The 20318-nt window shown below is 36.2% G+C and overlaps 1 protein-coding gene across 1 annotated transcript in view; it reads left to right on the forward strand.

Moving 5' to 3' along the window:
- The window catches only part of HCRTR2 (hypocretin receptor 2), a 31812-nt gene extending 14919 nt beyond the window's left edge, over positions 1-16893 (forward strand). Inside the window, exons 3-8 of the mRNA XM_041477503.1 lie at positions 447-690; positions 7964-8079; positions 12447-12667; positions 14081-14202; positions 15293-15493; positions 16700-16893. Of these exons, the coding sequence (XP_041333437.1) occupies positions 447-690; positions 7964-8079; positions 12447-12667; positions 14081-14202; positions 15293-15493; positions 16700-16893 (1098 nt within the window). The remainder of the gene's footprint in view (positions 1-446; positions 691-7963; positions 8080-12446; positions 12668-14080; positions 14203-15292; positions 15494-16699) is intronic.
- The last annotated feature ends 3425 nt before the right edge of the window (positions 16894-20318 follow it).

The following is a 20318-nucleotide window of genomic DNA, read 5'->3' on the forward strand; positions in this document are numbered from 1 at the left end:
GCAAAATGATGGCTCTGGTATGCCAATATAACACAGAAACCAACAAATATTTTTTTTGACAAAGAAAAAAAGATAAAATTCACTGTCTAATGTTTTAAAAGCTTTTTTCAGATGAAGTTTTATACATTCCCAGTTGATTAATTTTTCTATTTCAAAATTTGATTTTGCAACACCTATTCTCTTTAGTTAGCATCTTAATGTGTGAACTGTCTTGTGGATTCTAGTAGGAGTACAGCAGATGAGGATATCTGTTGTAATTCTGTAAGAAGTTATTTTAAAAAGAGTCTTTGTTCTGGGAGTCTGTTTAACAGTTGCAGATAAAGAACTAACTATGCTGAAAATAGAAATAATTTTTAAAACACTGGGGGGAAAGTATGATAAATAAATTTTCAAACTCTAGGTAAAAACCCTACATTTACATTTATATTATATTCCTTTTTCTTTAGACAGTTTCAGTGTCTGTGTCTGTCCTAACACTCAGCTGCATTGCTTTGGATCGATGGTATGCAATTTGTCACCCTTTGATGTTTAAAAGCACAGCCAAGCGAGCAAGGAACAGCATTATAATTATCTGGATTGTGTCCTGCATCATAATGATTCCTCAGGCTATTGTTATGGAGTGCAGCAGTGTGTTCCCAGGATTAGCCAATAAAACCACCTTGTTCACAGTGTGTGATGAGCACTGGGGAGGTGAGTCTGTCATTGCCCATACAAGCTGACTTTGTACTGCTATAAAGTAATCAAAATATCAGGAGGTGTTAAATAAAGTAATCAAAATATCAGGAGATGTTAATATGAAGTCAAGTCATATAAACATAACACAAAATGTTCTTGATTATATAAGCTTTCCTGGAACTATCATTTTTCAGATTTTGTGAAATTTCTGTGAATTTCTTTTGTGTTGTTAAGGCTTAAAATACATTTTAAATTAAGTTTAAATGAATGAGGCTGACTAGTGTCTTGACCATGTTAATGCTTTCCAGAGGGTAGAAATGTTCCCACCCTTCAATGCTTATGCTTATATAATTCCGTGACTGATGTACATTGAAGGTTGACAAAGACTTCAGTACTTAGTACTTTCAGTACTTAGCCTTAAGAAGTAACTATGCAAGAACAGATTTTTCTGTTTACCTGATATTTTGCTAATTGCTGGCATTTGACTAGTGTTTATAGGTGTCTCCTGGGAGTTCAATGCAAATTACATGTCATTGCAGAATTTATGGAGATGTCATCGATATAGGGTAGTGAGTTAAATTAAAATTTGAAATTTGTCATGGACAAAATAATTTAAATAACTTTCTGAAAGTAATCAGTTACAAATTAATTTACACAAGTGTAACCGTGCCATTCCAGATTAACTTTGAATCTATGTTCTGTGTCTGACTGAAGCTGTGAGAGGCTGTAAGGATTGCCAAGGAGTAACTACTTCTATTTTGTCTTCGTTCACAGCAAGTGGTGTGAGCCACCCACCCGAATGGTTGGGGCTCGACTCTGGTGGGCCTTGGCACACCTCCAGTGCTAACAGAGTGCATGAGTTACACGCTGTGACTCTGACACTGGATATAATGGCCATCAGTAATACCATTCTTCACACACAGGAAAATAAAGCCAAGTTTGCCAAAACACATAACTAAGAGGTGCCTGTTTAATAGCCTTGAGTCCGGCTGAAACACAATCAGATATTCTCCCAGAGCTGTCTCTGTAGAAGAAGATTCCAGTCCTGTCAACAGTTGTGATAAAATACAACTGGCTCACCTGTGCTTAATTATCATGATAAATTAGCTTAAACAGCCTGAACTGCTGGGGGCTGTTCCATGTGCTATTATGGAAGTTCCTTTCCTGCTAACGGCTTTCACAGAGCCACCAGAGGATTAATGAGAAGACACTTGGTATCACATTCCCTGTTCTTTATCTCCTTCATCCCAGTTAGTCCTCTGGGACAAGGCAAGGGGCAGAGGTGGCCACCAGCTCACTGGTACTCACTGCTGACAAAGGTGTGCTCTAAGTTTGTAGCTGAGAGGAAGCCTCTGTTAAGCCGTATTGTACTTAATGTCTCATTGGAGAGCGCAAATCTGCTCTTTACTTCTGGTATTCTTCCTTCATCTGTGAAAAATTTTGTATCCCCTTCTGCTGCAGGATACTGCAGTAGTTATGTGACTATTTTCTTTCACAGCATTCATTCCAAGTAGAATTTTTGTCCACTCATTTTGGCGCAGAAGCAATTATTCATGCCTTCATCACTTCAGGGTTAACTCTGCAGCAAAGATTCTTTTAATCTCAGCCTAGGAAATGATGTGGTTAATTAATTAGGAAGTCAAGAGAGCATTTCATCAGGGAATGTAATCTCAGAATTTCCAGATCTGTATTGGCCACTTTTCGATTCCCAATGGAAAAGTGCTGCTTTTGAACTACAGAGTCTGTAGTAGGTTTAGAACTATTTTAAAGAGTGCTTCTTGTTCAGTTGTGCTGAAGTAGTTGCAGCCTGGAGTGAAGCACCCACTATACAAAAAATCCCCAACAAGAAACAACCAACCCAAACTCCCATGTGCTTGCAAGCCTCTACTCCTATGGAGTGTATTTGTCTAAATTTAAATCTACTGGTCTTCGGGTGATGATGTGAGCCTTCACTTGGATGTTTGGAGAGACGGAGGAATGGAATGTCTGTGTAGAATCAGGTTTTTTGTGTCTGGCTTCAGAAAGGGAATACAAACACTACAATTTTTTAAAATTATTATTTATATTGAGCATGAAAATAATTTTATATTTAAAAGTTTTCTGAAATGGGAAGCTTTTTACTTCACTGAAAGATAAGAATCCTATTCTTATCTTGCTGCCGTTTTAATGAATAATTCTTCTAATGGCAATACACCATCATTACTTGTTATTCTGCTGCTACATTTCAGATATCCTTTAAAAAATCTCCATGTTCTAATAATAGCTTATCATAGTAACTTGAAAGAAGAATCTTTATATGCATTAAACTATGAGCAGATTTCTCAAAATTGTGGAATTGCCTAGTAAAAGTAGAGCTAACTGTATTTTCTCAATGAGGATTTTATCTATCTATCTATCTATCTATCTATCTATCTATCTATCTATCTATCTATCTATATATCCCTTTCAGACTGTAGTGAATAGAGTGTAATTTAAAAATAATTTCAATTCTGTTGAAATTTTCTAAGGGCTCTGATTTAGTTCAAAGCATAGAATATGCAGTTTTTCTACTGAAAAATAGGGTTGGAAATCATGAAGGTCCACCAAAAGAAGAACAGAAGAAAAGGGTAAGGCAGTGGTTTGAAAAGAGTGGTGAGCCTTAAAGCTGGAAGAAGAAATTAAAAACTAAGATTTTTAAAGAAAATAGCTACGTTTTTGTTGGATTTTGTTTTTCCTCTTTTGATTATGCAAATATAGAAGGTCAAAGAAAGAGCTATCTAAGAGGATGTTGAAGGAGAAAGAAATTAATGCTGCTACAAATAACCTATATTTGCAAAGAGAAAGTGGAGATGTAGATGTTGCATACACTCAAGAGACCCTGAGAAAGTCCTATAGGAAAGTCAAATTCGAGAAAGGGATTGCATTTTGGGTGTTTATTGCTTTGTTTAGAACTGCATACAATTAATGTTGTCTAAAATTACAGTACATCTGATAAAATCTTTGCAGAATATAATGCACATCATATGTTCTGAGGATGTTAAACTGTGAATGTTAAAGACTGGGACTGGAAAAAGAGAATGCTTAATAACACTTTCCAAAGTGCTTTGGAAGTCTGTTGTAATTCTGGGACCCCAGGGCCATTGAAGCATGAGGGGCTGTGGAAGAGTAACTGGAAGCCATGCTCAGGAAGATGTCAGAGATGCCAAAGCAGAGGACAACACTGTACCCTACACAGACTTAGGACCAGCTGCTGGAGACCACAAAAGTCTGATGGGTGTCTGGAGGGAAGGTCTGATCAGCACTGTGACACTTGGGCTCCTCAATGGTGAACAAATAGTCGCCACCCTGACTAATAAGATTTGAGCATGCTGTTGGAAAGCTGCCAGTGACTGCAAATGGAGCAATAGTTCAGCCTAAAACAGGGCTCAGTTTCTTTATAATTGCTTCTGGCATTCCTGAATGTAAAATTCATTGCCAATTCTAGGCTGAGGGTTTTTCATCTTGAGTACTGTCTAATAACAATATTTTATTTGGGAATGCAGAAGGATCCAACATGTGACCTATGCAGGCTCACTTAAGGAGCCAGAGTTGGCCACAGCTTTATAATAGTCTGTAATTGCTGTGCTGAATTTGATGATAAAGTGCCAAAATAAAAGAAATGTATATTAAAATGAGTTCACCATGTGTCCAAGTCAGCTAAGTACATTGTCTTAGAGCTGTTCAGGAAGAGAGTGTTAGCCAAAGTGCATTAGCCAAGCCCTTTGCAAATGATAAAAAGAATATGGAGATAATTCTTTCCCAAAACTGCATGGCTCAATGGAAACAAAGGGAAGATGTTGTGTTCCTTTTCCTCTTAGACTATTCATACAATAGTACAAAACCACATTGTCTTAATTCTGGAAAACAAATAGCTGGAAATTGCAGTACTACAAGAAGATTTATACATCCTGTTTATCAAAGTGTTCAGAATTTAATGAAAAACTCGTGGGATATTTTAATGTAGAAGGAAGTCAGAATATTTCTAATACTAAAAGTATGCTGAGTATTATTATAAGTTGATAACTCAAGCACAATATATTAGGTTTCAAATTGTAATTTTAGTATTAGCTAACCCTAAATGCCTTGACATAGGAACTTAGCTTGGAAGCACTGCATTATGTGTTTGATTTTTTTTGTCCTCTAGGCACCCACTTTATAACATCCCTAATTATTAAGCTTTATTTTAAAATATACACTTTTAGTTGCATTGCTTCTCTATGTTGGTAACTCCAGAACCTCACAGGTATTTTCCTGAGAGTAGGGAACTTGGGAACACTACTGATGCTCAACAAAACAGGACTTGATAGTCCTGTTTTTCCTTAGTCTTGAGGAAGCTGTCAGGAGTACCAATTTCGTTGAGCACTATGGCTAGAGGGACTGTTTCATTTGCTAGACATATCAAAACGTTTTGAGTGTTTATTTCAATTCGATTAAATATGCATATGTATACTTGTATGTATATATGTATTTACACAAATATAGTAAAATTTTGGCAAAAATCCAGAAGCCGTAGTTTCAATCTACCAATTTCAGGCTGGTACTGGAAGACCATATGGAGAGGGAAGCTTTAGAAAATTTTAAAATGTGTTTAATAATCCCTGCAGTAGACAGATGAAAGCTTGTTTTACCAAACTGATCCTTTATCAGGTAGGGTAATTACAGTGTATGAATGAAGATGAGTAGGAATGCTGATCTGAATCCAGTCCAACCCCTATGACCACCTGTTTGCTTTATGTTTTATTCTCTCTTTTCAATAGAATAGCAGCCAGAGACATGAGAGTCATTGTTTTATTCTTAAAGAGGTGGCTACTCCAGCTAAGAACAATCTTCCCCTGTCCTGAAGTCCATTACATGACCATAGAAGGCAAGAAGACTTTTCTCCTCTTCTGCTTGGCAGTCAGAGTTTCAGTCAGGCAGGACCACAGACTGATTGATGTTTGCATTCAAGGAGCCTGGAACTCACTTGATAAATGAATAGTATCCTTAGCCAGCCCTCCTCCTTCTTGCTGCTGTGATTGTCAAACAGCTTTAAAGCTTTTCTTTGGCTCGAGAAGCTAAACAGAGTCATGTTTCTTAGGGAAAAGTTCTGCAAAGGGCTTTGCCCTGGGTGGAGGAGGGACAGGTTTCCTTTGATGTTTAGCAGCTGGCACTTTCCAGGTGGCTAAACTTCAAAGGCAAGTGTTAGGATCTTCCTCCAACCTGGTCCCCAGTTCTTTGTAGATAGCTAGGCTCATTTAATGCTTTACTTTACTTGGAATGCTAAACTGGAAGTCATAAACTCCAGATGGCCTTTTAAATATGTACCGTCCTTCTACCTGAAAGGGGCCCGGCTGCCGGCAGAGCATTGATGAGGCAGGTGGCACCTCCTCCTGAGCACAAAGAATGTACTTTCAGTTCTGACCTCCTGTGATCCCAGTAAGTCACGTTGCTCCAGTTTCTCCGTAATCTCTCCACCTGTGAAGCATGCATGTCAATACTTCCCTGGCTAGCAGGACTGTTGTGAGGCTGCATTTTCTGGAATGCAAAAGCAAGTTTGAGATCATCAATCAACATATAATCTCAGGTTAACGATCTATAAAACCTGCCCCAAATGGTCTGGCTCCCCCAGGGACATTGACAAGAGTTAGTAGCTGCAGCTGCTAGTTAGGAGCTGGCAAACAGGTTTGCTACAGGATCTTGGAGCAAGTAAGAAGTCAAATACTACTCATCTGAATTTTTTGAACCCTGATCTATCAAAACTATCAAATGTCAGTGGCAGCATCTCTATTACCTTTGCTGGGAATGAACATCAGCTGGATTTTGCTGTAGCAGGTTTCCATCTCCTTGATACTGAAGGTTTTCTGGGAGTACCATCAGGCACTTTCAGGTCCAATGGCAAGTGTGAGATTACTTGAGTCTGCATTTGAGAGTGATCCTGGAATTTACCTTATGGTGCTCTCCCTGCTATGAGGATTGTGGAGCAAGTCTTTCTATATCTTTGTCTGAACAAGCTCTGAAATTCTCCTGACGTGCTCTTCTTTGATAGGGTACACAGTCTCAATCACTTTAATAAGCAGAAAATAATTTTGATGCACCAAAGTTTTGATCTCATGCAACTCTTTTTTTTTTCTTCCTTTTATTTTTCCCCCTCTTTTTTCTTTTTTTAATTTTCTTTTTTTTTTAAATTAAAAATAAATCAATACAGGATTTCACTTGCAGATTTTATCATCCTGAAACATTTGTGAATTCCGGAAATTGACACAAAATTTTCTTCTTTATCCAAGATGCAATGTTTAGGATTACCTTGCAATTTAACTGCTCATGGGGTGCAGTTTCTCTTCTACTATGTCCAAAATGTTCATTCATTGTCTGAGGCCATCCACAGATGTTAAGTTGTAATTAATACCAACAATTGGTAATAGCAAATTATATTTAATGTTACAAAATAGAAGACAAGGCACTGCACATTCTGGTGTAAACTACTAATGGAGCTTAAAATACAACATTCTTAAAAATCAATACACTCACAGCACTTCTAAGATGTTTTCTCTAAGCAAATAACATTCATAAGTTGTCTTTTAAAAATATATACATGGGAAATTAGAACACAACACTACCAAACTCATTGTTTAATCTGAGTTTAAAAACATCTCGGCGTTTTCCTAGGTTTGAAGCATTCAAATGGATTGATTCTATTTTAAAAACTTAATAATAATAATTAATTACTGCTTCTTAATCAGATATATTCTGCCACCAGTGAGTGATTTATGAATGCGTTCTCTCCTCCTCCCATCAGTGTCCTGTGTGCTGTAGTTTGCAGTTGCAGTCTTTGTAGGAGAGGGATTGTGCAGTTTACTCAGGGATACATAGTAGCCTTTGCAGAATTAAAACTAATGACGCTTACACAACTTTTCAATATGCCAAGGACGAGGTAGGTTGGCTGATTACTTACCTATTTTTAGATAGCAAAATTTTGCATTTTTAGATAACAAAATTAATCCATCACTGTTTTAACAAAAAGTAAAACTTCTTAAGACTCTGTACATAGAGTAATAAGATGATAAGAAATCAGTAATGTGATATAGGAGATCCTTGAGATAAAAAAACATGTTTCTAATAGAATGTATCTAGAAGTGATGAAAAAAACAATCTTGACCATAATATTATTTGGTACATCTTCCTGTTATCTTGAAAAATACATGCATATCTATATGAACAATTTTTTTCTTAAGGTGATTTTGAAATGTGTATATATTTAAATGCACCTTTCCTATTTGAATTCTCTTTCCAGCTGAGGTTTACCCCAAAATGTATCACACGTGTTTTTTTCTGGTGACATACATGGCACCACTGTGTCTTATGGTGTTGGCCTATTTGCAAATATTCCGGAAGCTGTGGTGTCGCCAGGTAAGTCACTTAGCACTGGCTCTGTTTAATTGCTCTTGCAGCTTTGTGCAGACTCCCATGTACAGCCTCTTCCTTTATAAACTCCATTTTGTCACTTAGGACTTTGCTTTTTATATCCATGCAGGTATACAGCCACCTTGGATAGGCATTGAGATGTACTGAAAAATGAAGGCAGTCAGAAAGTGAACAGCTTTTTCCTGTCTGTGAAGGGCTTTCTCTTGGAGAGAAAGAAAGCAAAAGGCATCAGAAAAATTGATTATCGGTAGAAGGAAAATCTCTCTCACTGTATCTGAAATGTTTGCCAAAATACCTTAGGTGATTTTATTTATACTGCTAAAATCTCCTGTAGCAGTCAAAATTTAAGATTGACCTTCTAATGTTGTTAGTTTTATTTTTACTTTTCTTACTCAGTTGATGGCAGGTCCAATCTGAACGAAATGTAAACTAGAAGGTCCAGCTATCAGTACTGGGAGACTGGAATTGCCTGATGTGAAGCTGGCTGTTACCAATAACATTTGTTGTGAATTGATGACAAATAATTGACACAATTTCTAATGTGAACATCTTTTTTTTTTTTCCAAGATTCAGATAGAAAATACAGGCAAGAAATCAAGAAATAATGCAAGATATTCCTTCTCAAGTGGCTCTAACATAGTTCATATTTTCATCAACATATGGGCATGAATCACTTCTCTCTCACCAGCATGTTTGATACCATCCAATTCTGAGGTTGTCCTGGGCAGGGGAAAATACCTGCCCCATCAGGAACATTTTTCATGCAGCTCACAATGATTCATCAGAGAAATCACAAATAGACTTTGTATTTCTAAATATGCATATGATTAAAAATCAAATCTTATACTGACAGAACATATCTATCACAAGTAGCTCATAAACAGGAAATATCAAATCCACTTTAAGGCTTTTTGTTATCGTCCATAAGTCATAAGAGCAATTTTTGTCACTTCTAATCAGATTAGGTTAAACCAGAATTTCTGTTTATCCTGCTTGTCAGCTTTAAATTATTATTTTTGCTTTTAATTTCTTAGGTTGATAAGATTAAATAACAAGATGGCTTGGAGATAAAATTTAACCTTTACAGTTTGAGGGGACTCTTCTCCAGAGCAAAGGATTTCTTGCTTAGTTTTGTTATTAAGTTCAGTCTAAACATAGTTCTAATATGCTCTGCCTTGCTGACTCTGTCCTGTGTTACCCAATGATTTTATCACCATAATCCTTCTCAACCTTCTCTTCTATACCTTCTTTACAATCTACCTACCCTCTCAAGTTCTTCATTAACTAAGGTAATGCAAAGCAATTGTTCTTAACTTGCACGTAGTTGAAATTGCTGGCTCAGATGCAGAGCAGAAGTTGAATGACTGAAAACCAACCCTTTTTTTTGGGCTCCCCCCACCTCCACTCCCCAGTTGTTTTAGCTGGTCTATTGGTTCTTCACGATGTTTCTTCTCCCTATTCATCTTGCACGCTGGCAAGGTGAGGATGATCCTTTGTTTTTCAGTGACAAAAAGAGAAAATCTACTACAGGCTTAGTGCTATCAGTGGTGCCAAATTACAGCTGTCTCTGCCTGGCCTAGATGATAGCACTATGTATAAGAGGCAGCACTAAGTGAAATTAAAACCACTGCACATCTATTATCAACGGTGACTTGGCTGCAGGCATCAGGCACTTTTCTAAGTACAGCAGGTGTGCTCTAATCAGTCATGTAGCACAAATGAATGAAGTGCTCTAAATGTATTCTTTGGTAACAGTTTCAATAAAAAATCATGCTGTTTACCAGAAATTCAGTTAAATATGGTGATCTTTTTGCAAGGTACAATGAGCCTTTCAGATGTGCATGATAGAAGAAACACAACTAACAGCAGATGCTTTCAATGCCCTACATTTTTTCTAAAGTTTTTTTTTTAAATGTAATGTGTTGTGCATGAAAATTTTCAGATGAAACATAGAAGACTGTATTACAAGTTATTGTTGCCCTACTTTGTGTAATAGCTCTTAAAATTTCTGATTGTATAAATCAAGCAGATCTTTGAATTAACGATTTACCTTTATAAAGACAAGCACAATCTTGCAAAAAATACTAGAAATTTTGAGCCATTAATTTTAATTATTAGTAAGGAAATAGTAATTTGGAAGTCTATGTTCTTGTGTGGATTTTAGGAAGATTGAAAACAGCTTCTGTACAGGTAGAACTGAAGGAACTGAATATGATGAAAATGTTGATACACAATTTGTAGTATCAATTTCCTAGTATGCTTCAATTTTCTGATATCCAAATGCGTTGACACTAAAGCACATTTGTATTAATAATTAGGAACTTTATCCATTTTCTTTTTGGCAGTTGAAATATACCCTTCCAATCTTTGCAAGTTGATACTACCTTTGAGAGATTTTCTTTGGTTATAAGCTCCTTGATAACTATCTGAGGGGGCAGAGAAAAGTTGCATAAGAAAGCAAAAGTACTTGTTTATTCACAGCTAATAGGCTTTTCATAAAACGTTGGAATTACACAAATGCTTCAAAATTATCTCTCTGACTGATTAATTACTCATAAGCAAATATATGCATTATGCTCCCATGTGTACACTTGTGTCTACTTGTACATACAGAATCACAGAATCATAGAAACATTTATCTTGAAAAAGGCCTTTAAGGACATTGAAGTCAACCGTAACAACCACAACACTGCCAAGTCCACCACTAAACCATGTCCCTAAGTGCCACCTCTACTTATCTTTTAAATATCTTCAGGAGTGGTGGCTCAACCGCTTCCTAGGCAACCTGTTCCAAGGCTTGGCTACCTTTTATGTGAAGAAATTTTTCCTTAAATCCAATCTAAACCTCCCCTGGCTTAACTTGAGACCATTTGCTCTCATTCTGTCACTTCTCTGCTACACCCCACAGCCAAGTAGGGTAAATCCCCTGCAATAGTACTGATGTGCAATTGTCAAGCTGGTAATTGCTGATTTCATGCAAGGGGCTGAGTTGTTTTAAATCCATGGATACATTAGAAAAGACTAAATGTTATATAACTTATCCCAAATTTTTCTTCTTGGATTTCCTGCTCATTACATGGCAACTTTCCCAAAATGTTCCAATAGTTGTAAATCATGTCTGGTGTGTACATAAATGCTGAACTAAGGGCTTGTCTGAAGATATTCATACACACACCCCCCATCCCCAGCCAACAAATAAGTAAATAGACCAAAATCAAAAACCAACAAGAAACCCCCACCCAAGCCCACAAAACCCCAACAAAACCCCAACATAGTAGGTTTTCTAGAACTATTCTGAATGTGCATGCTTTTTAGCTTACTTTTATCTTTCTTAAATAAATACAAAATTTTCATAATTTTCTGGTCAGTTTGTCTGGATAAGCCCTGTTTAAAAAAAAAAAAAAGTTACAATAGACAATGTGAACTTTTCTGATACTTTTGAAGTTGAAATATTTCTCATGAGATTAGTCACCCTACACACAATTGTACTACACATAAATAAAACTGTATTGCTAGCCAAAAGGTTTTCACACTGTATGACATTGAAAATATTATAAATGTAATTGTAATAGAGTTCACTGTGAAAGTCCTTGACATCTGCAGTCTTTCACATTTTTCTGCAGGCAGGAAGCAATTTAGAAGAACTGAAGCAAAACTGTTTTACTTGGCTTGTCTTATGTGAGGGCACAGAAAACAAAAAACCTTTTTTTTTTTTTTTTAATAGCATGGTCCTACATGCAACTCATTGCAACATGTCTTTGACTAATCTAATTCTTCCTGTGTCGTGGCACTTTTCCATTATTTCCCTCAGTTTAGAAGAACTTTGCAGAGAGATTCACACTTCAGCTGTGATTATTTCTTCAGCTACTTCACTGTCATATAGGTTGCATGTATGGAAGTTTTATGGCACTTAAAGCTATGCAGGCTTTAAATCCCTGTTTTCCAGTGCTGAAAAACTGTTTAGTATAGCAGCATATTAATGGGAAAAACTATTCTGCTATACAACAAAACATTTAATGAAGAACTTTATAGCAATGTAATTGCAGCAATAGGGTTGATAATTTTGATAGTCTGAAGACAATGGCAAGGCAAGGTATGTGGGAAGTAAAGAAAATTTGAGGACATCAGTTGATATCTGTGTATAAAACACAATTTTTTATGCAGTCCCTCTTGTGTGTCTGAAATTCAATTTGTTTCCTGCAGCTACATCAATTAAATTAATTAAAAAATCCTTTTTATCCCTGTGAGCTTACATTGTGTATGTTAAGGTGTCTATTTTTCTTGTTATATCTGCAGACAGAATCAGGTTTTTTAAATGTTTTTCAAAATGCCCCTTATTTTGTTTGCCTTAGATCCCAGGAACTTCTTCTGTTGTTCAGAAGAAATGGAAGCCTCAGCAGCCTTCAGCACAGCCCCGAGGGCTGGGACAATCAACAAAGTCAAAGATTAGCGCTGTGGCAGCTGAAATAAAACAGATTCGTGCAAGAAGGAAAACAGCACGTATGCTAATGGTTGTCCTTCTGGTTTTTGCACTTTGCTACCTACCAATTAGCATCCTTAATGTCTTGAAAAGGTAAAGTTTATCTCAAAATATAAACACTTGGTAAAGCTTTCTGTCTAAAAACAGAATTCTCTGTTACAAGATTCCTTTTATTCTGACAGATACTTTTGAAGGATAAGCTTACTTATTGCATCATAAAGAAGTGGAAAATAAGCATACCATTGCAAGAAAATATTATATATAATATATATATGTATATATATAACCTATCTATAGTACTTAAACTAGAGGTCAGATTGTGGAACTCTTATTAACAAGATCTTCCTCATGAAAATGATCTAACCTATCTCCTCATTAAACCTCATCATGTACGTGGCATTACAGCTTGTTTGCTGTAAATGCCCCCATGGAAGTGCAGTCACCTAAAGCAGCAGCTGAAGGTTAGCAGCAGAGTGCAGTGTTGTGGCTTGGCCCCAAGGACTGTGAAATGCTGAGTTCAAACCTAAGCTACTCATGTACAGTTTTGAGACCTTAGACTAACCTTTCCATTGGTCCTATGAAGCTGTATTTTAATTTTTCATCTTTTTCTCTCCGTGCATTTCGTATGTAATTGTGTACACTTTTGGTTTTTGTACAGTGCCTGAAAAACTGAGGCTTTGGTAAAGTTGCACCTCATGAGCCCTCTGGAATACCAATAAATAATGGCACATAGCAGAAGATTTGAATATCCTAACAATAATGAGCATGTTATTGGTGCTTTTTTAATTGGAGTGTTATTGGAACATTTTAGTTTTTAAGGGATAGTTTCAAAGTTTAAATACATCCCACTCAATTCTGGCCCTTCCTTGAGGCCTAATTGAAATACTTTTCATTCTCAAGTCCCTTTGTAGAAAATTTAGAGAGAAAACTATTTCCAGAAGATGGTTCACGCCACCTACAACATGAAACAGAGGAAATACACGGGCTGCCTCAACAATAACAGAGTAGGCCCAGAGTTAGATTTTCATTTAAATGTCAGAAGTAACATGTAAAGAGTCTGGGAAATGCAGATTTCCCTGGAGGACAGAAGCTGCTACGGTAGCCTCAGGTTTGGAGCCAGTTCAATGCCTTTTCAGTTCCAGAGATATTTGGAGAGTGGCCTAGAGAGTGTCTTGAAAGTGGGCCGACAGCCAGGAAGCTCAGTGACATAAGTACATCAAAAGCAGCTTGTCCTGCTTTCCTTGGCTTATGTGACACCAGATGACCTTAGTTGCTTGGCAGAAAAGTTCACCATAGTAAAGTCTCAGTTGTGCCAAACCACCAAGACAGGAGGCTGAGGGCTTGGGAGAGGATTTCTTCCTCTAAAGTAAGAGAGCACTGCTGAATCAGCCTTTTTGTGGTACTGCAAATAGATCATCAGAGACAAAACCAGTCTAGAAGTTGTAAAATGTTTTTAAATGAATTCTACTTTTGCCATTTTTCAGGTTTGCTTTTCTCTTTCTGTAGGGTTTTGGGGATGTTTAATCATGCTGATGACAGAGAAACTGTATATGCCTGGTTCACATTCTCACACTGGCTTGTGTACGCAAACAGTGCAGCCAATCCGATTATTTATAACTTCCTCAGTGGTAAGTTACTGTTACCTGGAATTCAAGTTTAATGTATAATTTGAATGTAATGAACCATAGCAAAAATTAATAACCGTGTAACTTCAGCTCAGCTCCTCCAGTGGGAGCTAGATCCTCTTCCTAGAAGAAGTTGCCTGAAGTATCCCATTACCCTCAGGCTGTCTACCAATAAGTAAGCTAGAGTGTGCCAGGGCCTCAAGTCCAAGTGCTAGAGTGTGACATTAATGTGTTAGTGAAGTTCCTGGCATGACTTTGATCTGAAAGAATTACCATTCCTCTAAAGAGTCCTGGGTGCTCTCTGGCAGGTAGCACAGTCCGGGGGCTGTCCCCAGCTGGCGTGCTACATTCAAGTATTGGGATTTGGAGGCTGTGAGTCTTTAATAGTACCTGCATGGCCAGACAGTGCCAAGTAGGGTCAGCTTCAAAGAACCAGCCAGGATGCTGTTTACTTACTACTATAGATTTGTCTTAGTTTATATTTGTGTCATTTGGCTTGTAGAGCAGAATCAGGACCTGACCTGGTAGTATTGCTGCTAAATACAGGGAGGCAAACCTCTATTGATCCTCACTACATATCGGCCCACTGTAGTTTTTTGTGGTGTGTAGTATGACAATGATCTGAACAATTTCCTCTGAGCCCCAAAAGCATGGGATTGTCAAACATTGTAAATCTTCTTTTAAAATCTATTAATGATAAAACATAGATTAGCCCTGCTCTCTCATTTCACATATTAAGTAAGGATTCAATCATTCAAGCCTATATTTGCTCAGTTATTTTTTGTTACATATGTAAATAATCAGCAGACTATCTATGAGATGGTTTCTTTAATCTTTCTAGTTTGTCTATTCTGTCTAGCCAAGAATAATTCTGTCTTCACATCACACCTCACAAGTCTTCTTAGAAAGGTTGTCTTTTTTCTGTCTTTCTCCAAGTTGGTTAAACTGTGATTTTCTGCTTCTGCATTAGAAGAGCATCTGGGTGGTTCACATTAATTTTGCTTTAGATAACACCTTTATATCCGAATCTATAAAGTTTGATGAAATGCGTTTATAGTACAATTTTTTCATGAGTCATTTTTGTGGTTGACAGGGAAATTTAGAGAAGAATTTAAAGCAGCATTTTCCTGTTGCATCTTTGGCATTCGCAGCCACCGTGACGAACGGTTCAACAGAGGTCGTGCCAGTACAGAGAGTCGGAAATCCTTGACCACCCAGATCAGCAATTTTGATAACGTTTCAAAACTTTCAGAACACGTTGTATTGACCAACATAAACACAATTCCATCAAATGGTACTGCATCTATTACCCACTCTTAGTATACTGGTCCCTATGCCTTTTGATCCCAGAGAAGTAAATTCTAGTTCTGCATCCATCAATATTGGGATCTGAGCACAAAGAGAGAAGGGTGTTTAAAATTAAGAACTAACTGTAAGAAAAGAAAATTAAAAGAAATATTTTATAGAATATGCCATAACTTTGATTATATAATGAGGGAAGAAAATTTCTCATTTATTTCAAGTTGTGTTGCAGATAGCTAAGGAAAAAAGTAGTCATATTTTATACAAATATTTTCTTTGGATACCTACTTCTTTTAGACTCCTAACTAAATACAGAACAAGTACCTGAAAGTATGAAAATTATTTTCCCTATCATTGGACTGTGTTTATGAACAGCTGTATTCTACTCTCATCTAATTAGCTGAAGTTGTGGTATATTTTATAACAAATGTTTTAATCAAAATTGGCTGTAGAGATTGAACAACCGTAATGTCCTTTATTATTTCAAATTATCCACTTGGCATGCATTCTGGTGTGAGTTAGGCTGATCAAATAAGAAATTCATATTAATTTATTTTCCAAAATTTTTTGTTCTTTTTCATGTTAGGTAGGGTATTGCACGTGTTCAGGAGCAGCTGGGAAGCCACTTTTCACTTAATGTAGAAGAAGTGGGGTTTTTCACCTGAATTCAGTAATATCGCCATTCCGTTATGTACGGCACAAGCAAAGTTACAAATATGAAATTCATATGACAGTGTGGCTGTAAATTATGTTTTACCCTTTGTTTCTCATTTATTCTCTTCTCTGTGTCCTCTGTTCATGGCAGGGGAGTTAGACTAGATGGTCTTTAAATGTCTCTTCAAACCCAAACTATCAGTGATTCCATGACTGACTTACAAACAGGAAGCTGTGGTGCTCTGCTGGTCTGATAAGGAACCACAGGGCAATTTACAAAATCGTGCCTATTAATAAGTAGTAGAACACATGAAAATGTTGAAAAGTTAAAAAATCAAGATTTATGCATCAGAAAAGCCCTTAGTCTTCAGTCAAGAAGCTTTCATTTCAAATTTTCAAATGCAATTTGAAACATTTTCTGGAAGACCATTTTATTAATAGGTTATCACTGCATAGTGTTCAGAGAGAGATAATCAGAGAGTCAGTTATCCAGTCACCTGATACAAGCAGTGAAATGATCTTAAAATCTTTATTTTATTTACAGATATCCCAGCTATGCTCAGCCCATTGAAGTCAGCAGAACGGCATCTCCACATACCTGGGATGAACATGACTTCAAATATAGATGAAGCCATGAGGGTTTCTGCAGAAGACACTGTCAAACCAGAGAATGCAGAGTGGGATAAATTTGTCCCTAGCATAACTAAACTTACTTCGATGGAGTTACAGCAAGGATGACTTTGGCTCAATGCACTACAACTGCCACAGAGTGTCACATGCTTTTAGCTGTGGTACAGACTACAACTGGACAAAGGGGTTCCTTCAAAATAACTGCCTATCCTCTTTTTTCTCAGTCAGAAACCTACTTACCTCAGTATGAGCTAAAGAACATGTCTTTACAATTCTTTTTAAAGATTGGATTGTATCATTCTTTGTAAATATTGTAGATATTTATTTTTATACATTTTAGATGCTGTGAAATGTTATAAAATGTATCATATAAAGAAATCTAAGTATTTGAAAGAAGGCTCAAACATCATTTATTTATATCCTCTTTCTATAAATGATTGACTCATGTACAAAGAATGCTTACTTATGCACTAGTGATATTAATTTGCACTTCTTTTCTGCAAATCCACTTGTAGTAAGTTCTATGTTTATTATGGAACTTTCACTTCAGACTGATTTGGGGAGAGTTCACGTTACTTTTCTAAGTACAGACCTGCTTCTAAGATGTGAATCCAAAGTGCTGAAAGTCACATATTTTCATAAGATTACACTTAAACAGCCTTTTATTTTTTTCAGATTTGAGTGCCTAAAAAGTAACCATTTAAATAAAACTTATGTGATGCTCAAAGGTGCTATAGGCTCAAATTTCCTGCTCAGGCCAATAGGAATAACAAGTGTCAGCACCTCTGAAGGACTGGACATTTTAACTTTGGTAGCTCATTTTAGTCCATAATGTGTAAGTGTTGCTCCAGAAGATCTCTGAAAATCTTTAACGTAGGAAACATTAGCTGTCTTTCATTTTTATGACTTCTCTCTCAACTGCCATTTAATACTAAAGATACAATCAATTTACAAATCTATATATCTATTTATGGGATAATCTCTCTGGCCTGGAGCTTCCCACTATGTATTGTATTTTTCTCCTTAAAGGATGAACATGGTGCATCAGTGGAGACTTAGTCTTCTAGAAGAATGTGGTCTATTGGTTAGAAAAAGTCTAATTATCAGAACCTGAGATACAAGTTCCCTGTGGCACTATTCTTGCATTTCAGTCCAGATTTTTCAAAAGAATAGGTAAGATGAGAGGGAGGATGTTTTTATTAAAAAGGGTTTGGTGTAGGAAGAAGAGAGTCTCATGTATTCAAATATTTCTATAAAGCCAATTATTAATCGAGCAGGTGTTATTTGATTACCTTTTGTAAATATTTTTTCTAAAAATCTTTTACCTAATGTCATGCAATGTGTTATCTATCATGGCAACTATAGTTTTATGGAGTGCTATGTCACTTTATGCTTTAGCCTTTCCCAACAGCTGTTTTACTTGACATTGTTGCAATTCCTCCTAGTTTACATTGGTGTTAAGTGAGAGAAAGGGATTTGCATTCATTTGGATATTAAAGTTTTCTATTTAAAGAGAAAATGGAGAATACTCTTTTTTTAATTAAAAAAGAATAAAGAAAAATATCTAAATGGAAAGAATGTTTAAATATCAAATAAAATAATAGGATTTTCAATATTCCTATGTGTAAGCTTCATTTTTAAGTATAGATATTATATCAATATTATTTTAAGAAATTATTTTGCTTCATCTCTTCTAAGAAAAATAAAATGTAAATAACTGTGGGAAGCACAGCAGGATTTGATTTCATAGCTATTGCAATTCCTTTGCCATAAGAAGGCTATTTTTGTTCTTCAACCATGGCAAATACAGAATTGTTAAAGAGTGTTGACCAAGATATATATTTTTTCTATATAATTTGAAATGATTGAACAAACACCTGCTGAATTAAAACATTACAGATATGGGAAAATGGAATTTTAAAAATCCTCTAAGCTTTTCTTTTGTTTAGTTATAAGCAAATAAATAGTAATAAAGTTAAGAACTAGTATAGCAACCCAGCTGCAAAATAATTATCAATAATCATTTATTTGAAACATAAAGTATCTCAGTCCATGGCTGAAAAATGTCTGTTATGCCCAAATTTGGGAAAGCTATATTTTTATTTCAGAAAATGTAAAATGTAATTTTTAGATTATCCTTGAATAAAGACAACGTAGAAAGCAAAGGTTATTTAAGAAAACTTGGAGAGCATAAGAGGGGAGAATATATACTTTTCAAACATAGAAGGTCATGGGTCAGTGTGGAAGGCCAGCAAAATTTCTATGCCTTGCCAGGTGTGTTTCCCAGATCCCTGTGAGAAAAACAGAGGAAAAGGGTTCAGTATTCCTACCTGGGCCAGCAAAGAAAGAACTAAAATATCGATGTTAGTGATGCTCATGGACAAATCCTAATTGGCATCTTTCTAAAGAGGAGGTGAATACCATCTGCTGACACAATTTGTATTCTTTTTGCTGCTACCTTAATGCCAGGGGGATAAATTGTGTTAGCTGACTTCGTTCTGAGGCAACAACATCACTAAAGGTCAATGGCAGTTTTTGGAGGTGTTCTGTGCTGTGTTAGAAGGGGAGCTTCTGGCCTTAATTTTGTCTTTGTAAGAGAAAGCATATCTTGGTTCTCTTTTTTATCCTTTCTTATTTTCACCTAGATGTCCAGAATTAAAGTGTTGCAACAGTTCTAGGAATTTCTTTTAACCACAACTTTAACTTAGCAGTACTTTTTGTGTGGAAAAGATAAATAAAATATGAGACATTCATTAGCAAATGATTCTGGGTTTTCTCTGGACAATTTCTATTGAGTAAACAGCATATCTTTCAGACACAAATTATACAATCAGATGTTATATCAGATTTGAAATTCTAAGGATAGCTAGAGAGCATTAACTAATGTTTGCCAGAGACTGTGGCCATCAAGCTAAATATTGGTGAAATATGGTTATCAAGATAAATATCTGGTTATTTTTATGAAAAGATTTTTCATTCAAAAATAAATACTTTTTTATGAAAATATTCCTATGCTTTTATTTCTTTAGTTTTACAAAAGTCAAGAAATACCCTTTTTTAATTAAAATAATCACAGGGAGAAATAAACCCAACAGTGAGCAGTAGCCGGCAATGGAGATAGAAATAGCTGTGAGAAGAGAGTGTATAATGAATGAACATTTCTTATACAGCATATAGATACTGAATGTTATCTAAAATCTGAGCCATCACTGGGCTTTGCTACCTCTAGTTGCTTTGTTATTCTAATATTTCCACTATTGAAATGGAGATACATGGAGAAACGGAGTTCTCATGCCATTGTTTCTGCTTGTCCACAGCGGCATTAAACATAGGGTTTAAATCACAGCGTATTTGTTCCTGCAGATATAAGTTCTTGTGCCACCATCATTCTGGTGCTTTGCCTCTCAACATATTTCACAGTCTTGAAGGTCTGATATTCTCACCTGTTTCTCCTTTACTGTTGTCACTGTAGTGATAAGCTTGTGCCTTGCAGTCACAATGAATGCAAGATAATATCTCCCTGTCTCCACCTC

This window comes from Pyrgilauda ruficollis, unplaced genomic scaffold (genome assembly GCF_017590135.1).
Source record: "Pyrgilauda ruficollis isolate IOZ18807 unplaced genomic scaffold, ASM1759013v1 scaffold40, whole genome shotgun sequence".
Classification (NCBI taxonomy): Eukaryota; Metazoa; Chordata; class Aves; order Passeriformes; family Passeridae; genus Pyrgilauda; species Pyrgilauda ruficollis.